Source organism: Hetaerina americana, unplaced genomic scaffold, assembly GCF_022747635.1.
Source record: "Hetaerina americana unplaced genomic scaffold, ioHetAmer1.1.p SCAF_46, whole genome shotgun sequence".
NCBI lineage: Eukaryota > Metazoa > Arthropoda > Insecta > Odonata > Calopterygidae > Hetaerina > Hetaerina americana.
In genome coordinates, this window is record NW_027287052.1 from 1223311 (window position 1) to 1246049 (window position 22739).

Consider the following 22739-nt stretch of genomic DNA (forward strand, 5'->3'; position numbering starts at 1 on the left):
CTGGCGAAAAGACGTTTTGGCCACGTATTCGCGAAATGTTTAACCAATACCATGGCTCTAAAATTCAATTCGAAAGCTACATCAAGTAAGGTGTTTTGTACTATTTTTGAACAGATGAAAATCGAAATTCAGATGTTCTTGCTGGCCCACCTCCGTAAAATGCTACTCGGTGGGCATCTTAAGAGATCGTTGGTTGTCTGATTGCATTTGCGCGCCTTTTTCATTCATTCTTAATTCATTTGTTTCTTCAGAAATATTTATATATGGCTTGTACACTTCGCGTGTAAAATTTTTTATTGTGTCGTTCTTTAGCTAACGTTGATTGGCATTTAATATTTCCACAACGGGCATTTATTAAGTGCTTTCCTGCAATTGCTTTACATATTTGTACCAGGAAAAATGTTACCGCCCACTTATGTGGAAGGTTTTCACGATGTGGAAGCTGTTGAAGCTATGCGTTATTCGACATTAGGTAAAACTGGATTAGTTGTTTCTCATCTCAGCCTAGGAGGAGGAGCCTTGGGTGGTTTTTATGGGTGCGTAAATTTCGCCACTGGCCGTAAATGTAAAGTTCTCAATTTTAATACTCATAATTCCACGATTGAAACCCGATTGGCTGTCATAAGATGAAATAAAGTATCAAACCTCATCTGAAAATATGTAAACTTAAAGCCAAACTTGCATTATGTTACTAAGAATTTGCTATTTACTTTTGCTTGTAGGGAGTTCGAAGAAGCGGAAGCTATCGAGGCAGTCCGGGAGGCTTTACGCAAAGGTGTCAATTACATAGATACTGCGCCATGGTACGGCGACGGGAAATCTGAGGCAATCCTTGGAAAAGTAAGATAAATATAACTTTATGCGTAACATAATGAACGAGTTGCCACCCTTTTAGATAGAAAACTACTCTTGGGCGAGTAGTTCTTCTTTTTCTAGCGCAATTGAATAAATTGACAATAAATTTTTAAAAAATATGTTGGTAGTTAACTAACGTCGTCGTTTTTATATGTGCACACTGTACTCCTCTAGGGCTTGTAGCGGAGACTATCGCTCTTCGAGTGATAGGACCATTTTTCATTTGGGGTTTCTTATGACAAACCGTATTAAAACAATAACTATATTTTCCACCCTTGATACGTGGCATAGCACGTTTCACTGCTCTGTGGTATAGTCTCATGCAATGTAATTATTGAAAATCACCGATTATGTAGCTCTTGGTATTGAGAGGAGGAGAGAAAGTTGAAAATAAGAGAGAGAGGGGCTGGTTTCGCTGATTGCACCGGTGCCTCCAGTGGTAGCGGATAAGTGGCGAGAAGGGGTGGAAGTTACATAACGAGTTTTTTTAGTGAGGGCCAGACGAGGAAGGTGGAAGTTGGGGTGTGGTAGAAGTTGAGAAATTTTTAATTTGGAGATTGCGTCGGAGCTCCAAGGGTGGTAGTTTTTCAAAAACAAAGTGGGTACATAGTGCACTATTGATAACTAACAAGGACAAATGTAACATTCTCTGTCAGGATTTTCAGTTTTAACATACCCAAGCAGGAAAGTGTGACTCGGTGCATGTTGCCCCAAACTGGCAGATCGTTCAAAATGATAATGAAGGAGCACAATGTGTTTGCCCTAGAAATTTTGGTCCTATGTCCCGACTTCCATAAGTGACTTTTTGAGGGTGACCGCTACTGTATTTTTATCGAGATGCTGCCGACATTAGTCAATGGAAATCGCCATCCACATAAAAAGGCGAAAATACAGCCCTCTTGTTGGCCACAAGTATCCTCCAAAACAAATGCTTTGTTTTTCTCCCTGTCCCCAGTTAGGCCTTACCTCTTCGTTTGCTCCGTTAAACCTTGTTATCTCATTAGCCTCCTCGATAAGAACACCGTCCTTCTCCAATGGCACTTTGTTGTATTCGGGAAATCCATCCTCCATTCCCACCTTACCCGCTCCCCCTCTTCCTTCCAAGGACTATAGAAATGGCAATTTCCTCCAATTATTGCTCATGAACATGCTAAGTGTAGGGAAATGCAATGTGCTGTGTGGTTATAAAATAGGGGAAAATGTATTATTATTTTAATTATAACTATCCATCTTTTTCTTGAAGTCTTGCTTAATTCTGGTAAGTCTATAATGACAAACCTGTTGATTAAATTCTTTTCTCATGCCTCACAGCAGTTTTTAGGAAGTACATAATGAATCCATGATATTTCGTGAATCCTGTCATGTGAATGCCCAGATATCCCTGAGAAAAAAGCATACACGAGAAAAGCATTCACTAATTTATTTGATTTCCTTAAAAAAATCATTAAATGACAAAATAGACAGCCGTGGGTGTTACAACTGTGAAACTTTAATGCCGCATTTGGTAGACCTTCTGAATATCTATTCACATTAGTAAGTAATTTAAACCTACAAAGAAATTAGTAAGTTTAAAGAGGTTGAACATAGTGAGCATATGATTCACTTCAAAGGGCTTGTGTTTCTTCAAAATCTTGGTCAAAGTTAGCCACTAGGTTCAGTGGTGTCTACCACGACATCGGTTTCCGAGTTTCTAGGCCACCCAAGTATTGAGGGTGTCTTGTTTTCCCAGTGTCCCTTGGTTGATGTGTGTGACTCACTCGGTGTAATGGTTTTCATGCGGAAGGTGTACCCTTAAATCCTGGGAATCCATGGGTCTCTTTCCCAAGGGGAAGTCTTTTCTCTAACTCGGTGTGCAATTATGATGGTCACAGTGACAATGACCTCTTTTGATGACTGGCACTATTAAGCATCTATCCATCGTTTACAGCCATCATTGTGTGTCAGTCCACCCAATGTTTTGATACTCTGGTATCCTTGACCTGAAGACCATACCCAAGTTGAGCATTAAAACATCAGCCAGAATTCAGACTCTCACCTGCTAAAAGACCCAAGATGAATTTTTCCGGGCAAATGAAAGGATGAGTAAATGATATGAAGGGTGAAATGAGTCAAAAATTGTTTAATAATGCAGGGAAAAAGTTGCCGTTTTTTATTGTTTTATTGCCAATCGTAATTAGCTCAAATATGGTAGCTTAACTGGCAACAGCACTTGGCCGGAAATCAAGGGATGGAGACTCGAGTTCCAGTCAGGGCAAATGATTTTTATGCTCTGCAATTTTTACATTGTAATGCATATTTAGTGGGTGACTCCATTAAAAGTTCCTGTCGCGGCATCTCCTGGAGTTTCTTTGAAATTTGTCGAAGGCAAAACACCCCTAGTGTTTGAAAGTTGACTTTAACCTTGTGGACTGTGGCACATCGTGCATGACTACAAATGCATGTGACATAGTATGTATGGTATTTCATCGCAATATCTTGCTCCTTTAAAGCCACCAAAATCTCCGAGTGTAAGCAGATGCCTCGATAGCTTTACTGGCTGAAGCACTTGAACATACATCGAGGAATCCAGGTTTGAATCCCGGTCAAGGCGAATGATTTTTATGCTCAGAAATTGTTTCATTGTGATGAACACTTTGTGGATGACTCTGTTAAAAGCTGTCATCGTGGCATCTCCTGCAGTTTCTTGGAATTAACTGAAATATTGTTGAACGACAGTTCTCCTAATCTCTTCATCGTTTCCTTCAGCTACCACAACCTGATCCACAAAATGAAACGGTGGCATTTCAATTTTTGGGAATTCTTCAATGCAAATAACCATTAGGTTTTGCAGTGTGACGCAGGGTATCATTATAGTTGCACCGATGTCAAAGGAATAATGGAGTCTGAGTGGAGGCAGTTGCACACTGTTCTGTGGACCCAAAACAATGATATTGGGAATGGAAATGATAGTGGTTTTTAAAATATACCTCCTCCTTTATAGCCATTTTATCCATTCTGATACGAGTGCAATCCATACACCCAATCACACCTGGAAATCCCCTCGCCTCCATGAATCTATGAATTGCAGTCTTTTTAAAATTTTCCTGTGGTGTGATTTCAATATGTGTTCATGAATAAATTATCAAACTGAACGAATACACAATATTACAACTAAATGTATGCCTGTTGTCCTTTCCAGTTACCTGTTTTTGCATGCCCCTTACCAGAGGTTATCGGGAATTTTATGAGCCTCGAAGTCAAGACTTATGCTTCTGCATTACTCACTTTTTCGGTGCAGTTGCTCAAATCAGCATAGCCAACTGCAAAATATAAATCTTGGGCAACAAATCTCTGGTAGAAGTTTTAGGAGGTAGAGGTAAAAAACTTGAATGACAATCAGAATCTAATTTAAAGTAAGAAAGACATGAATTAGTATCAATAGAGTTTATTATACTTTTGCTGAACTCCATGAATTAGGAATAATTACCTGCACGTGAACTGGTTATCCAATAAGAATGCATGTGGACTTAGCTATTCCACAAGATGAGCTCTATTCTTAGGAATGTGGAACAAATGTTTGAAATCCTGCTCATCCATTCCAAAGCAATCGTGAGCGTCACTCTGTTGTTGCAGTAATATTCTAAATCGTTGCGTTTCTCGTCTTGGCTGTAATTTGGCAAGAATTATTGGAAGAAAGTACACCACTTCAGTACTAAAGAAGAAACCATTGCCATGAAATGTGGTGTATCGTGCCACTTAAAATGAATTGATATTTTTGTGACAGTAGCTACTGCTCTTGCTTGCTCACCTGTCTGCCACTTGATAACAGATTCAACTGTTAAATTATAGACAGGGAGAAGTCAAATTAGTGCTGTGTCATAAATTTGGGAGAGAGATGAGACCAAATGGTTCATACATATGTCTCAAGTAAAAACCAATGAGAGAAGTCGAAGTGAGCCAGGAGAAGGTAAAGAGGGAAGTCCAGAGAAATCAGGGGATAAGTTGGATAATTGCTGGGGATCGAGCGGAGAAGACAGTTGAAGGTTTTAGCAAAATGCCGGTGATTCATGATGTTCAAATCAAAATTGATTATTGAGGACTTTTTGCCCACCTTCCCTTATTTCCGTACAATAGCAGCTCGTTAGGTTTTTCACTTTAAAACTGATATTGAAACCTCATCAATAATTTGATTAAATGATACTTATTTCTAATGGAGTGGAAACATACAAAAATTGTTTCCATTCAGAACCATTCAATTGTGTATTTCCCAGCACATGAGATGTACCCTGATTTTTTCAGGTTAGAATTTACCACAAAATACTTGAATTGGTAGAAAATTATGAAAATATTTTACTGCTAACACTTATTATGAAGAAAATTGAATTGTTATATTGAAAAATAAGGAGCTACATGTATGCCAAATGTTTATTCATTGTAGAATTTCAGAAGTTCAACATAACAGGGCCAAAATGTCATTAAACCGTTTTGTTTCTGTGTTTTGAAGTTATATCCATGAATTCATTTAGATGCAATACTGTGGGACGATGAAGTATGATTGAGTACTTTCCTGGCGTATCAGCTTAGTTTTCTTAGGTCTTCTACCTGGTCAGGGGTCCCTTGTTGGTTGACGTTTCAACGCTCGACTCAAGCATTGTCCTCCGGGCAGATGAGGCTGGGGGCGGTGCTTGGGTGAGCAGAGAATCGTCGGCCAACATGGAACCCCTGACCCATTGGAAGACCCAAAAAAACTTCATCAAGCTGTATGACAATCTTCTCTCTGAAGACCCCATGGGGTTATTATAGTTTTAAATTTTTATCCTATGCTTAGTTTCTGTTTTTATTTTGATATCATCAAAATTTTTGTGAAAAATGTGGTAGCTATAAAAATTGGCTCTGGATGGCTTAATTCCAGTTTTAAGCTGATTTTTATAATCATTTCTTTTTTGTCTTTGGATCTTAGGCACTCGCTGGTGTTCCAAGGAATGCTTACTATATTGCGACTAAAGTTGGGCGCTACAAACCAATAACCGAGAAGATGTTTGATTTCTCCGCCAAGAAGACCGTATGCAGTGTCAATGAGAGTCTCAAACTTCTAGGTCTTCCATATGTGGACATAATTCAGGTTAGTATGTTTTTCATGGCTGGCTGTATCTTCTTGCACAAATGCTAATCAATGCTTATCGTAAAGAGGTTGAGAGTTCACAGCAGCGGTTTACTGTCAAGGGCAGCGTTGTGGTATAAATTTTATAGTGTGTCCATTTATTTACTTATGTAATGGGAATAACCCTTTTACACGAAGAAAGGGAAAAAGGCATACAAAGGATCCACAATTATAATAAAACATTTACAAACTGGTACAAATTACATAAAGTTACATGCTTTTAATTGAGAGTTAGAATGTAAATTAAAATTAAAGAAGAAGTTTGATTTGCAATACATGAAAGACATTTTTACATGGTATACAGGTATGCAAACATGCCTAGTTAGGTTAATTAATGTAGGCAAAATGTCAATATTTAATAATATTCAAAAATTAAAAAATGGAAACAGAGTATTAGAAATATAGTATATGTTAGAGGCCAGATGATGGTACAAAATGATAAATGTTAATAGAAGTTATTAACTAGACCTTGTTGTATCGATTAAGAAAAATTGCCCAATGGGCATTGGGAACAAATTATTGACATATACAGATATCTACTCAGCAATAATTAGCATTCCAAAATTCTTCAGATATTTTTAACAACATTTTTTTAAGGGATCCTGGTGAGATAGAAACTAGGTCAATATAATCACAACTGCTGGCATATCTCATAATCTGGCTTATATGCGAGTATTAAGGGTAGTTTTATGCATGATATCTAATTTCAAAGAGTGCTTGATACCTTGTGTTATGTGAATTGTGATGTCATGGTCACTACGGTCTAAAATATTAGTCTGAAAGAGATAATATGTGTCATGGTAACTTTGTGATGTCCCATAACAATGGAATGCAGAATGTGTGTTTCACATAATATATGTTTTTTGTTTCCACTTGTGACCCATGTTTCGAAGACTTTTTTCCTTTATATTAGAGGTGCCAGACTGTGCTGATGGTTGAATTGAAAGATAATATTAAAATTTGATCATTACTCTATATGTAATATCTAATAAAGGAAGGTAAACCGTATTGAATAGAGGATGTTAAGTTCTTGACCGAAAGGCACTGGTTTGAATCCTGGGTGATGCCCACCAGATTTAAAATCAAAATGGTGGGATTTGGTGGTCAATAAAACCGTGGGAAACCATATGGTGCCCCAGGGTAAGGAGTGAGCCACCCCCTCCCATCTGCCCCCTCTCACCAGGATATTCAAACCCTATTGACTTGTGAATTTCACATCCCATGAGACATACTTCTGGGTAAACTATCCAAAGCTTCAAAACTAATCTTTGAAAACTCAGGAAAAATACTATCTTTGCTTTCTACGAAATAAACTTTATTGGTTGACTAGTTTCGTTACACTGTAACATCCTCGGGACTAGTCCTGAGGATGTCCTGAGGTCTAGTCCTGAGGATGTTACAGTGTAACGAAACTAGTCGACCAATAAAATTTATTTCGTAGAAAGCAAAGATAGTATTTTTCCTGAGTTAAAAATGGAATTCTACAAAGTTAAGGCCTCAACCATTCAGTGCTAATCTTTGAGTTGATTGGACTATTGAAATTTGTGGCTTGCTCCAATGGCGTTTGAAACGTGGAAGATTGGGGGTGTTTCTCTATTCTTGGAATTTCAGAGGATTAGGTTAATGAATGATTGGATGCTGGCCAATTTGGTATGTGATGGTAAAGTTCACTCAATACTAAGCCCAATGGCATGGGAAGTTCACGCATCAAGTTAAGGCCAGTTTCTTTCCCTGTGCCACCTATGGTTTCCCGGGAAGATCTGGTGCATGGGGAATGAACCCAGGCCCTCCAGTCAGTTGTCCAACACACTTTCCCTGGACTAACTTTTGCCCTTGATGGATATCTTAAAGATATTTAATCATACGTTTTCATTTAATTAGATGATTTCATTAATCATTTTGACTATCTGCTCTAGTTTGTTGTCATGAAGGTGAAAAGATTCAAATTGCTCTTGATTTCTGTATAAATAATTCATGGTGATCTCTCTTATTTGTTTTATCTCACACCCTTTTCCCATTTATCTCACATGTTTTGAAGAATTCATCTTAAGTTTTTCTTTGCATGTAATCACTTATGACAATTACTCATGAGGATATAACTTAAAACAACAAGCAAGCCTGAGAAGCCTTTTGTTTGAAGATAAAATCAATTATTTTTCGAAGAGTTGACTCTTATAATGGCACTAGTATGGCCGCTGCTAAGGGACTAAATATAGTAAACCATCACTAATTAATTGAGGTCCTCTTAATCCAACCAGTCTCACCATATCGTGTGGATAGTTTCCCTTAGAGTCATAATTTGGATGCACTGCAGTATTTTGCCAAAAAACATGTTTTCCTTGCAAGTTTCTCAGGAAATACATGAAAATATTATTATTATTATTACTATGTTTGAACAATTCATCATTTCTCCTATGGTATTGTAAATCATGATTTTCTAATGCTACAGGAAGCAAATAATTCACTTGTTCAACAATAGGAGTACATTTCATGGTTGCGATTAATTTGCTTATGATAGATGGCCACTTTTACTTGAGATTGTCATTCGCAGCTTTCTAGTAGTAGCTATTAAGGGAGGCAACTGACAGCAGGGGCCGTTTGCACCCGTAGGGATAGGTGGGCAATATGGTAGGAGTAGGATGTATAACGGCCGATCTGATGGATGGCGTTTTTACTTAAAAGTGCTCTCCACAAAGCATCTCAAGTAGGGATTGGGATACCACTGAAAAATCTGGCCACCACGGGATTCCGCAGCATTCTGGTCTTTTGATAGAACTTTTGGGACCATCTTGCTACACATCTCTCTCATGAAGAAATGTTCTGTAAGAATGTGTTACACTGTTGTTTTTGGAATATTGTACATTTCTGCTAACATTCTGACACTCAGGTGTCGATCGGCATTAGAATCTCTCTCACTTTTTGCGCATTTTCGTCACACTGTGTTGTTGATGGATGGTGTCTTGGGCATTCTACACTGTCAACCACCTTACTGCTCTCGCGGAATATATCATGCCAGCGGAAAACCATTCATTCCTTGGGATATTGCTTTATTTCCATAAGTATCTTCAACCTTGGTCATGATCTCCGAACCTGATTTTCTGCGCTAAATGCAAATTATTATTGTTTATCATTGCTCCATGAAACGTGGCATCATGAATTCTTGATGCGACCCTCAAACAGGGGTCCAGTGTATCAGCGATGTGCAAACTATGAAGACCTGCAGACAACTGTCATGGGTTGTGTTGCTTTCCCAAGGCCTTCCACCACTTTTCCCGCCACAAATTACCCCGCTCCAGCTGTATACATCAGTGGGAAAAAGTCATTAACTTCTTTTTGGAGCTGATCCTGTAGTTAATCATTTCCACATGTGACCCAAAAATGACTTGTTTTTAGCTTCCTGTTATGGAACTTTTTATTTAATTTGCTGAACTCAACATTGGTAAATGAAGATATTATTATAGATACTTTTTTCAGTTTTCTCTTTCAGTGAGTTTTTCAAAGTTTGAGTCCTGCCAAAAAATTTATCTCTTCTCCCAAGTGGTTTTTTTTAAAATCTTATATTACACTTGGTATGTATTTTGTTAAAATGTTAGGTATGTGATCACCTTTGTTATACATTTGTCCTTAACAATGATTTCTCGTTCTCAGTTTATGAAAACAAGGCATGCAATGCATGCATAGATTATTTTTGTTTCCCGTATTAGTGGTAGTTGTTACTCAAAACTCTGTTAACTTGATAAACATAACAGTTTCAGGTTTAACTTAGTGGAATTCCTTCATGATGAGGGTAAGAAAGAAACTTTACACTTCCGCATTAAAGATTTAATATTTCACGACCATGGTTTCAATGCGTCGCATCATCATCAGGCGACCTAATGATGATCCCTGATCAGATCCCCTGATCATAATGCACAGCGCTGAAAGCATGGTCATGAAATATTAAATCTTTATTGTGGAAGTGTAAAGTTTCTATTTTACCCTCATCTGTTAACTTAGGTTTGTTCAATTATCAATGTCATGAATCAGAGACCCATCACTTTTTGCATAAAGTTCTGAAATTATATCTAATATTGTAGTTCTAAAATGAAATCATGTAATATTTGATCATGAGTTTGCTACCATTTCCCGTGAATTATTATTTCATTTGATTAACCCTTTTTTTCCTTTTCCACTCTTCCAAGTGTAAAGGAGGGTTATACTCTTTATTTCTCCAGAAGGGTGTAAGTTTGCATTTTTGTGTAAGATTTCTGTGCTTGTGCAATGGTGCCCTTTTGAATAAGACTGAGGGATAGATTTATTATTATTATTAAAACTCAAGTGTGTAGATAGACAATGTCAGGTGGCAAACAAGTCCAAAGTATTATTATCAAACTTGCCTTGGAAAAAAACATGACATCTCAAATCCAATCAATATCACATTGGATAACCAATAAAATCAGTCAGGAAAAAAATACACTTAAAGGAAACTTCCAAACTTCAATCTCTAACACAAAAAAAAAGAAAATCCCCATCTCATTAACATAAGTTTCCCAATCAACAAGAAATATAAAAAATGAAGCGGTCATACAGAATTACACAATACATTAATCAAATTATTGTATTAATTATTTACATCTTTTACTTGAATGAATTTATCATGTTAAAAAAGGGCTTGAAAAGTTTTGCCGGTTTACTGTTCCAATTAACAATTGTTTTAAATTTTTAAAATTTTTCTCTATCCCCGGCATTTTACCTTGAATTTGAATTTATAAACTGAAGTGGAACTCTTTTTGCCTCTAGGTTCACGATGTGGAGTTCTCTCCAAGCCTCCAGCTCATCCTGAGTGAGACTCTGCCTGCTTTGGATGCGGTCGTGAAGGAGGGAAAGGCCCACCACATTGGAATCACAGGCTATCCCGTCTGCACCCTGAAGGAGCTGCTCAAGTTAAATGACTCCCTCCGATCCCCTTTCAACATCCAAATGGTGTTGTGCTACACCCGGGCCACATTTTTTGACGATACTTTGCAGGAGTACATGCCTTACTTTGAGGTTAGTTTTATTGATTGTCTACTGTAAGTTTCTGTCATTAGTGCCTCTGCCTTTACAGTCCATTTATTTTGTCTCTCACGAATGTTCGATTCCCCGGCCCCAATCACCCTTTTTTTCCTTCTGTGGCTTCCAACTGCTTTGTATGGTAGTATGGTATTGCATTGCATTCCATGTTGAGGCCTGTCTTGTAAATACTTTGGTTTTGCTTTGCATGTGACTGCCTCGACTACCCTGTTAAGTCTGGGTGTCCAATGAGTATTCATTATTTAGACCTCAATTAGTATGCACTTTGGCAGTAAAACATAGATATTTGAGTGAGTAACTGATTAAAAATAGTAAAAGATCAGGTATAAGCTGTAAATGTAATGGAATGTAACCATCTGAAGAGAAATATATTTTGAGACAGTTTTTCCAATATTGTGGAAATGACCGAACCCACAGTGAACTTACCATGAAATACTTTAGGGTGATGTCTCCAACAGCACCATAAATCCAATGAGTTATCATTCAGAAGCAGCTCTGCCACAAATCCTTTGTGCTAAATGTCAACTTTGAAATATGATGTCGTATTGAGTCCAGTAACTCAATGGCCATCATTGAAACAAGAAATAACTGGTTTGGATTTATGGGGCAACAAAATTTATACGAATACTAAAAAAATTATATTACATTTTTATTGCCTATGGATAGTGGGTCACGGTAGTCCAGTGGGTAGAGCGTTGGACTGCTGACCGGAGGGTCCCGGGTTTGATTCCCGGGCAAGGCACTCTGGGCAACGGCAGCTCCACCCAAGCTAAAAACTGATTTTCCGGGTACCAGGACTTCCTGGGAAACCATAACCGGCATAGAGAAAGGAACTGGCCCCCCTACCCTGATGTGTGAATTTTCACACGCCGTATAGGGCTTAGTACTGGGTGATCTCTACCGTCACCTACTAAACCGACCTTCGGGTTGATTACTGTGTTTATGGTTTTTTTTTATTGCTTGTCACATCTGTAATGAATGGGTGAAGCCGTCAATTTAGACAGTTCTACTCTTGGAAGCAATATTTAATGAATATGGCATTTAGATAGTTTGTATAAACATTATTTCTAAAAGTATGGGGGTTATATTTGATGGTCAGAACATCTTAACAAAAGATGCTTCTTCTCTATGATTTCCACCGAAGTTCTGTTTGCCTTACTGATAATAAGACTTTTCAATGGCACAGCTGATACACCAGTTCAGAAATGTTAATTATGTACTGGAGTAAACATTTTTCAGTTAACAGTTGAATCTTCGTTTAATGTATCATGATATACTGAAAAATTGGATTTTACGCAGTTGAACAAGCAGTCCTAGCCAATTTATAATGTATTCACTTGGAATTACTGTTTTAAATCACATAAATTTGGTATAAGAATTTTACATAAAGCTATTTTGGTCATTAGAGGAAGCATAAAATTGTTTTTGCATAAGCTTACGACAAAACTGGATGGAATTTCGGCAGCAGATGAGAATTCATTCTGAATAAACTGCTTTCTATTTTATAGTCCAATAGTTTATAATGCCATTAATGTATTACAAATTCTAGCTTTCACTTTTTTCTTATTCAATAGTTTTTTAATGTTCTTTTATTTCTGCTGAAAAAATTCCAGATACGGCAATGTTGCCAATTAGTTCTGAGAATTTTTTCAGCCAGTTTACTTTGCCATTTAAATGTGTGTTTTCACGTATTGAAATAGAATTGGTATTCATGATTAAACTATTATTTAATGCTGCAGAAGCAATTTAAAAGTTGTGTCAAAATGTTTAATGGTGCAGAATTATTGTCAAGGTATGTGGAGATAGTACATGAAAATGTTGAATTATTTATCATCATAGAAAATAATCTCAATTTTTACATAATTCTGCTGTCCTCGGTGGTGGTGGCGTAACGTCCTCATCTGCCAATCCAAGGGTCGTGGGTTCGATTCCTGTCTGGGTGGCTTTTCCTGCACCTTGGGTTTGGGTGTTTGTAATCGTCTCCATTGTTGTCACTGTTAATAGTGCGATGTTAAGGCCAAAAAGTGCTGTTTTCGGAATAAGGCTTAAATAAATATATAATTCGATTTTGTGTAACACTTATGTTGATGGTCGCCAGCTGTGTTATGCATTAGGATTCTACTCTGAGCAATTTTCAGCTTCTTGTGAGCATTTTTGGGATGAATCAGCTGCATAATTCAGGGAATAAAATGTATGTACATATTAATTTACTCTTTGGCCTATGTCCACAGTCCAAAGGCCTCGGAGTGGTGAATGCAGCCTTGACAGGGATGGGTCTCTTGACAAATGGAGGCCCCCCAGACTGGCACCCAGTTGGTGATGAGATCAGAGAAGCTTGCAGGAAGGCCGCTGAATATTGTAAGGTGAGCACTGGTCCAGTGTTGATGGGACATCTAATGCACCCAAAGCAAATTCAATGGAATGCTCATGTGCCTTACCAGGTCCCCAACAAAGTATGGTAGTAGTGATGGGACAATTCCAATCAACCATTCCTCAATTCCTGGCCACGAACCAGGATTGAGCAATTCAAAAGTTGAAAATCGATTCCAATTTGGGGGTGTTTCCTGTTCAGTTTCTTTCATAAATGTGCCTCATCTCTCTCTCTCTCTTGGTACAACCCTGAAACAAGTGTACTGGCAATCCACCAAGCATGAGAAATCAAGGATGCATTTCCTAGTTGCTCTTTACCTGTGTCCAGATTCTCCCAGAAGTTGGGCCCTTTTGAGTGTGTGAGTGTGTGTTTCTTGAGTGCTTGTGTGTGTGATTGGTCTGTACCAGTCACCAAGCGTGTGCTTGAGAATACCCTGGAATCTTTAACGGGGTCTACTCTACAGCCTCGTGAAGAATTCCATCTCCATCTGAAATTCTTTAACAGGGTCTCACAGCCTCGTGAAGGATTTCAGTCAGGATAGTGTGCGTGTGGCTGTGTGTTGGTCCCTGACGCGGATTAATTTCCCGTAAACCACCACAGAGGGTATTCTGGTTGAGAGGTTGTGGTTGCTCCCTGACCTGATTCCCGTTAAACCAACATAACAATTGGTCTGACGAGAGATTGGCAACTAATTTTTACGGCCATTGGAGTTTTCTTCCCCATTCTTATTTAAGGATGCAGAATTTGAATTATAGCCTTAAGCTTGCTGGGGTGCATGCCAATGGCCACTTCAAGAGCACTGAAGCACCAGCGAAGTAGATGACCATTCCATTTCCGCATCCTCACTCCAAAGTGTTGGGTGCTGTCACATTAACTTTCACCGTTGCCACCAGGAAATTCGCCTAATTGCAACGTAATTGTGTAAATAAATAATAAATAAATTAATTACTTCAGCCTTTGGGTTGAAGGGCTTACTTAGTGTAATTGATGCCATGATTCATGCTCATTGCAGTCACATAGCCAAGAATAAACTAATGATTGACAAAGGATCACTGAATAAATAAACTTAGTATTTTGTTTACACTAAAATATTTTATGTATCCTGCTACCAGTTTTGCTGCATAGATGACATCATCAAGTATCAATATGTTGTCTATGCATCGAAACTGGTAGTAATACAGATATAATTGATTTTTTTGTGTGAAAAAATACTAAGTTTATTTACTCAGTGATCATGAATTTACACAAAGGAGAGCCTCAAACCATTGAATTCTCTGGCAAAGGATCACTGATATGGATTGGTATTCATCATTTGATACACCGATTAAAATAATGGAGTATAGGCAGTTAATGACTTATTTGTTGCATAGTAAAACTATATATTTGCTCATCTTAAAGGAGAATATGGAATTCTTAGGGCTAGTGAAATATGAAGGAAATGATAATGGGAATGAATGGATGGTACGAAAATTAATAAAGTACAATTAAAAGAAAAAATTCTACTGACAACTTTTAATTTTGTAAAATTGAAAACTTAAGCAAAGGTATTTCAAACTTCTAATTTGAAAAATTTACATAAAAATTTCAAAGCATTTAATTATTTTTACAATTCTAATTTTATTCTAAATTTTGTGGTGTTGGGAAGAGAGAATAGCAAGGATAATCCACCAAACTGATAATTCACTCCCCAATAATTTAGAGTTTTACTGTATGTTGAAAAGTATCAACGATAATGGGCAATCATGTCTCACTCCCCTGTGCATCATTGCACATTCAGATGCCCTCTCATTGCTATGCCTGTGTGTATGATTCAAATACAGGTTTTGAATAAATTGCCTATCCTCTTCAGTCAATACCCATATTCTGCAATATTTCCATAAATTTGCCCACTCTTAAACTCTTTTTTGAAGTGCCTTTTCACAAAGCCACGAAGTTCACAAAGATATCCTGATTATATTTAGTGTTCATTACTGCTGATGTTGTCATCACTGAAATGGCATTGTGCCCTTTTCTAAAACCTGACCGAATAATTTTTACCCGCAAACCTTCTGACTATGCTACTCCTTTCATCGGGATATGTTCCACTGTCTTTTGATGTCTTGAATTGGCTGGTTTTTGGCTTGAAGCAAAAACTCTTTTGTAGATATGTATTCTGAAAGACACTCCTTTTCAACCTTGGATCAAAGTGAGTCACAGCTAAGTAGAATTGATTCTATTTGTGAAATCATCTCAGGTTTTTATCCGTGTTCAGTCCTCCATCTCTGCTAATGTTTCAATGAACTATTCACTGTATATCAAACTTATTCAAATTCCCAAGTGAGGATAAGAAGAGCTGTTTCATCAGGAAACCTGCAGTTAAGGTTTTGTTGGTCGATCGCTGAAAAATCACAGCCAATATGTACCCTCTCTCCATGGATCAGTTGCGGGCAGGTTGATCTCTGCATCACATTTTTGTCTCATAATTGGACTTCCCATTTTTTTCTTTTCTCAGTAATATTCATTTCAGAAAAGGTTTCCACGCATTGCTCGTTGGTTTTTTATGCCATTTTCTTTTTTTTATCGTGAAATTAATGAAGACTTAACCTCTGCTTCTCATAGCCTTTCATTTTCCTTTTCTTGGTGTAGCTTGTGTTAAGGTGCATTCCCCCAGACTTATTGCCCGAGTGACTGGGGTAGTAGTTAAAGCAACCAGTGCAATTTTGAGGCTTTCATGAACTCTTTGTATATTTGTTTTATTTTGTGATGAAGAGAAAACTTGTGTCATTGGTATCTCCGTCCATCTTTTAATTAACTTTGGGATTGTTTTTGTCTCTTGTTGATGTGATGGGATCATATTGAGTTTTCTCCCTTGCTCTGCGCAGGTGGCAGGTGTGGAACTGGGGCGGTTGGCTGTGTACTACGCATTGAATGAGGTGAAGGGCCCAGCCACCCATTTGGTTGGGCTGAACAACCAGGACATCCTCTCGTCCAATTTGAGCCTGGCGATTGGGAGCAAGGCTGGGAAGAATGCAGAGCCCTTCACACCAGCTGAGGAGAAGGCGTTGGAGCAAGTGAAAGAGATGTGAGTTTGGCAGAAGTCTATTTCCATTGAGCTCTCAAAGAATTCCACAGTATGTCCCGATTAGACTCGTTTATTGTGTTTGGGTATTCATCCTCAGGTTTAATTAGATTTGATTTGAGGATGTTGCCTTGAATGGCATAAAAGCCATTGTCTCCTGAAGACTTCATGTGTGAGATGTACCAGAAAATATGTACAGGCCTTAGCCCTTGTTATGTTTGATCTGTGGGGTTAAAGTTTTTTCCGTCATATTTGGACTAATTATATACTGGAACTTCCTTTAATGAGCCTCATTCATTCCAGAAACTCACTCTTAATGTGAAACAATTTTCCCATATAAATGAATGTAAAATACGATAGTGCGTTTCATGTTGAAATAATTATTTTATGTTTAAGGTTTATTTAAAAAAATTATAGGTATATACATTGTTTAGGATCTTGAATCATCTTTTCTTCTATGGTGGAATGAACCAACCTGGGATGTGAATTCGATATGCAGAAAACAAATCACATTTAACCTGCTCTTGTGGACTTAACACTCAATTGAAGAAGTTTCAGAATATTAAACAAGCAGCACTTTAATTTTCACATCGCTGCTTGAAATTTGCACAAAATAGTAGATTGAGATGGTTCTTCATTGGCTTGTGACTGGGCAATGCTCTCTCCTCTGCTGTTTTTTAGGTTCGCTTTGCTTATTCCGCAACCTCAGATTGCCATTGTCTTGCCTTGTTTTAGGATACCCTGTCTTGCATCCTGACTCCAAATGTTGCCTCTTTTCAGGCATACTTTCAGTAAGGAAATGGCCTCTGAAACAAAATCCCTCTTTTACTTTTGTGTGTTGTTGAAGCAAATTTAGAAATTAGTGTCCAGTATGTGGTCTAACTTTTCCATCAAAGTTTCTGTCATCTCTCTTGGTTTTTGCCAATTAATGTTAGCAATTGCACACCAAACATGTTCTAAGATTCAAGTATTAAGGATAATTAAGTTTAAAAGTGTGGTCTTGTTTTAAATTGAATAAAATGCCTACATTAGCACCTGTCTGTGCTCCATTCCCACCGTATCAATTTTCTCAAATGAACCATACAGTAATGCGAAAGCTCCTCATATTTTTAATTTCTGATACTACTTTGATGACTTCAATATTTTGGCAATATTCTCCTGCAGCACCATATGTGTTGATTATCCAGGTGCACCGTGAAACCTTGCTTAACGAGCACCTCAGACAGAAGGTAATTCACATAAGCAGCAAAAATATTGGTTTAAAAAATGACTCGTTTAATGGGCAACTTTTCTCTTAATGAGTGACGAGGAGAGGGAATTAATTCCCAGATTCATTACACGCCTGCTACTGCAATTTTTCTCTGACACTCGTTCCACCAGCATTTTAGCATCGGTAGTGATCGCACATTTTTCCAAACATGTGTTTGAACATAATATTGGTGATTTTTTTGTGCAGCTTAATATTCATAATAATATTTTGTGCATAGTGTCAAAATTGACCCTGTAGATGAATCTGTAAGAAGAAAGCCATAAGAGAATAAATATAAATAATAGCAATAGAAATGAAAAGTAAAATCATTGAAAATCAGGACCAAGGTGTGACGGTGGCTGATTGATATAGTATGCCCATTAACATTCGTTCTACATCAACGATTGGCCTTTTCTTTAAGAACAAGACAAGACAAAGGAGAAATGCTTCAAATAGAGTGATGAGGGTTTCTAAGTAATGGTTATGCATTTTAAATGATGTTGAAAGGTTGGTTCTCATATGGATTAGCGAAAAGCAATTGCAATTGTAAGAAGGGGGAAGTGATTTTTGCCGACCTCGTTAATAAGATGTCAGGATCATCAGTGGCCAAACAAGGATTTGAAAAGTTGGCGAGAAGAACCATCATCCTAGGTATTGTGAGGCATGGTGAAGAGGCAGACCCTGAGTCAAAGGAAGCAGACAACTTACTCAGTAACTTCCACAATAGAAGAAAAGGTGAATGTGATCCACGATCCTAAACAATGCATGCGTAATTTTATTTGAGTAAACCTTGTACATAATTTATTATTTTTTTTTGTATTGAACACATTTTCATATTTTACATTAAATAATGTGCAAAAAGTTATTTCACTGAACGAGTGTTTTGCTTGACAAGAAAGATCATGGAACAAATTACATCCACATTATGACATTTCACTGTGTATTCATGAGCGTGATATTTATTGCTTCTTGTTTGAAATTTCTAAGTGGACCACCAACATTTTCTCTAAAGCCACCGGTTTGTGACCAATGCTCCAGATTTGGATTTTGCTTTATTCATCAAGCTATATTCCAAACATTGACATTCAAGATCAAGGAGTGAACATGAATGGATTTGGAAAAAAGAAGTATTAGTTGAATTTTATATTGGTTTGTTACATTTTTGGTTATTCAAAATTTCACTTGTGAGTAAATATGATTCAACCATTTGGAAAATCACAGATAATCCTGGATTATAAGGAACAGATTTTTATTTGATCAATGTAGTTATGTAATTAATAATTTCCAAGAAAATGCAGGAGATGCCGCAAGAGTAACTGTTGACTTAGGCATCTGCTAATATTCATTACAATGCAACAATTCGGAGTGTAAGAGGATGCCTCGATAGCTTAACTGGCTAATGCCCTCAGCCATACATCAAGAGATTCGGGTTCGAATCTGGTCAAGGCAAATGACTTTTACACCATGAAATAGTTGCATTATGGTTATGTGATATAATGTTGAAACTCCATGAGTATAAACCACAATTGGTTCAATAATTTTTGCAAACAAGCTGAAATAAAATAATTTTCTGCCGGAGCACACAGTAACTGAGATTTACATTGTTGAAATATAACAATGTTGAGGTTTTGCATTGTTGCCTATCGTTGATTATTTTGCATGTGCCACTTGCCCGATTGCTTTGTTCAATTATGGACTTAAATTTTTGATTGAACTATTCATTTCAGGTTCTTCAGTGACTTGAAAACTCATCACTGGGAAGGAGTAGAAGTTTCACGATACTGGAAGAACATGAACAGCCTGTAGGCAAAATGTTCTCATTGAACCTTTGCGTTAATCCCTTAAAGTGCCACCTGCATTCATTTATTGAGGGACCACAGGGATTGGGTTCGATAGTGCAGGAGGAAAAACATTCCACTGTGAGAGCCAGGTCAGAGAAGTGGGTGTGCTGGTTATGAAGCAAGAAGTTCTTCGTCATGGGTCGAGGTGATTAGAATCGTTTTGTCTTTTCCTTTTGCCCTAGTTTTCAGTTATCTTAATTTGTCGAGTAGTCCTTACAGTAGTCCTGTAGTAGTACATGGAAATTGTTTTGAGTAGATGATCAAAATGCCTTGATCTCAATAGTCAATTTGTGGCATCTTCTGGTGCGTGCCATTGAAATGGTGGTGGTGGTGGTTTAGACTGTAGATAGAGCACTTTTGGGTTCATTTCCATGCATTAACAAGTTTTCGATGAATGCAGAGCCTTGATGTGACTCAGTCCATGGTGAATAATTCATGAGGAACGTGTTTCAGAGCACAAAATTGCTGGGATATACGGTTTAAATGGGTGGTGCAGGATTACACACGTCAGTTGTGGTTCTGAAATTCAATTGTTTCTCCCCATATTGGACTGAGATAGATCAGAGTTCCATTTTCCGAAACGTCTCTCAAATAATGCATGGATTCACGTGTAGCTATTGTTTCGTGTGATGTTCCCGTTTCCTTTACGGGGGGGAATTAAAAAACTAAAATTAGTGAATGTGCATTGTAGAATGCCTTTTCCCAAACTAATCAAGTTCAGTGTTTCAGTTGGGTAATTTAGAATGAACGTGATGACACATGACGAAAGCCTTCAGTAACACTCAATGCTCTTATTATACTATGTAACATGATGCAGGTGGTGCTTCCACGTGGAACTTAAGAATTGATTTAGCAGGAGTGCATGAATTTTTTTGATACGTTGAAGTAAATGCTCACATTTATTGTATCATCATTTGGGCAAACTGGCTGCCATCATGGTGGAAGTTCGTGATGAGATGGAGGTGGAAGAGAGTGCAATTATTCTTCATTAGTTGTTAGTCATTGATCAAAGTCTATGTTAGTTAGCATTGTGATGGAGTCGGGAGCAGCAGTTTGCTAGTTGATGGGATGGAAACAATGAATTAAAGTTTCAGCAAGTGCCATACAGCCCGGTTGGCTGCAGGAGGGTGGGTGGCCTGTCCTCATTTGTTTTTGAAATGTTTTTATGCTGAGGCAAATGAAGTCCATGATATTTTTCTGTCTACATTGTCAGTGCCATTATCATTCAATTTTTTTTTCTCGGATGAGCTTATTCTTCCCATTGTGTGATGAACTAAATGCATGAGTGAGGAATTCCAATTAGTTAGGATTGGAAAATTTTTCCCAAGTAAAAAGAGCCATACCCATGTCCAGAACGTCCCAAAAGAACCCTTATCAACCATTTGGTAATATTGCCATTGTTTTATCAATTTCCTTCACTTGAAGATCAACTTGTCGGATTTGACGTGGTTGGTCATTATCGGTGCCATCTTTGAAAGCACATGTGACTTAACTTCACCTTTCATGTTACTATTTAGTGCTTTTGCAAACTGGATGGGTGAGTTTTAAAATGACCTTGTCATTAGGAATGCGACAGGGTGTGGAATTCCCAGATCCACGACACGTCCAAATACTCTCTCTTCAAGCACCCAGATTTGGAAAACCCCGACAAATCCACCCAAGGTGAGCTCTCTCCCTTTCAGGAAAGTGCTGTCCCATGTGTTTCTTTCCTTGTTGCATTTTGAGGCTGTTTCTCTTGTCATGTCATTCTCCTATTTAGCCTACTCTTAAGGAGTAAAAGAAAACCAGTCTGCCTGAAGCGAAAACAAGAAATTAATCGAAACACTAGTGGACCCGTTTCCCTTGGGATGGCTCGTTGAATTTGCAGAATAGTGGGAGTTGCATTTCTTGAGAAGCCCATATTGTTTTTGTATTGTTTAGTTAAGCAGCAAACAGTGGTGGAGAGGATGTATATCTTATCGTGGAGTGGAGAGGAGCAAGAGGTGAGGGGGTGAGTAAAACCATTAACCCTGTTCTCAGGAAAAACTAGGAGATGGCATTTAGTTAAGGTGAACAACATTTTTTGTGTTCTGCAGGTTTTGCCTCCTCCTGTTTGAGATTATACATCCTATTCCAGGAGTTTGTTTAATGCTTAGGATCATAATTTGAAGATTAATTTTAACAAATTGAATCACATGGTCAGGTGTATCTTCTATGTGAAGACATACGAACCTGACTTCGGGATTTGAATATAAATATATATTTGGTGTTAATTTCTCAAAGGCACCATTTTATGAGTCTGATTATCATTTTATTGTAATTGAAAAGGTATGTCAAATGTTATATTTTTATATTAAATTATAAATAGTATATTTCTTTATTGCAATTGTGCCTCCATTGTGGTAACCTTATATGGATGCACTTAATTGTTAATGTTTTGTATCAACCTGTAAACTTAAAGATAAATTCCTATTACAACAGTTCAGTGGGATTTTTTCTTCAGAAAATTCTTCAAGCAAGTGTACTGACTGCTGAGAAATGGTAGGCCTACAAAATTTCAAGTACATAAAGTGGCAAAATAGAAATTATCAAACAATTGAGATAAAAAATGCATGCTGAACAAGATGACATTTATTTTAAATCGTCAATGTTCACGGTAGGAGCTGATTTTTTTGTTGCTTTTCAATCTGGGCATTGTTTCTTGGCAGTGAATATGCTGTGCTTCATGTTCTTTCGGACCCATTGCCTTGTGTTGGCTCGGTCTGCATTACTCAAGGAACCCTGTGACGCAATGCCTTTTCAATGTCATGGACCATTAATACAAGAAGTATTTCATGCACACTGATTTTGATTCCATTTAATGAGTATTGCTGAAAATCTCAGGGCTCACCTAATTAAAAAAACTGATGGCATATATTCAGGTCTGTTAGAAAAGATGTCTGCGTACAAATCTCTTCTGAGCTGCTGAAAGTTGTGATACCTCAAACAAGATTTTTCCTGTGTTACATGCTCATCAAATGTACTTAATTCTCTTATAACCATCATTAGTTTCCATACACATCGAAAATATTATATAACGAATGCAGCTTTGAATGAGGATATTGGTATAACAAGTAATAATGGAAGTAAAGTTCATTGCTCTAACATTAACTTGTAAACTAAATTGGTAACAGTAAGGCCTAAGCCTAGCACCC

General features: G+C 37.6%; 1 protein-coding gene across 1 annotated transcript; it reads left to right on the forward strand.

Moving 5' to 3' along the window:
- The first annotated feature begins 281 nt into the window (after positions 1–281).
- On the forward strand, positions 282–22013 carry LOC139693312 (uncharacterized). The gene is made up of 7 exons (XM_071591424.1): positions 282–536; positions 723–840; positions 5795–5956; positions 10775–11023; positions 13279–13410; positions 16280–16479; positions 19453–22013. The coding sequence occupies exons 1-7, from the start codon at positions 400–402 to the stop codon at positions 19529–19531; spliced, it is 1077 nt and encodes a 358-aa protein (XP_071447525.1). The 5' UTR covers positions 282–399; the 3' UTR covers positions 19532–22013.
- The last annotated feature ends 726 nt before the right edge of the window (positions 22014–22739 follow it).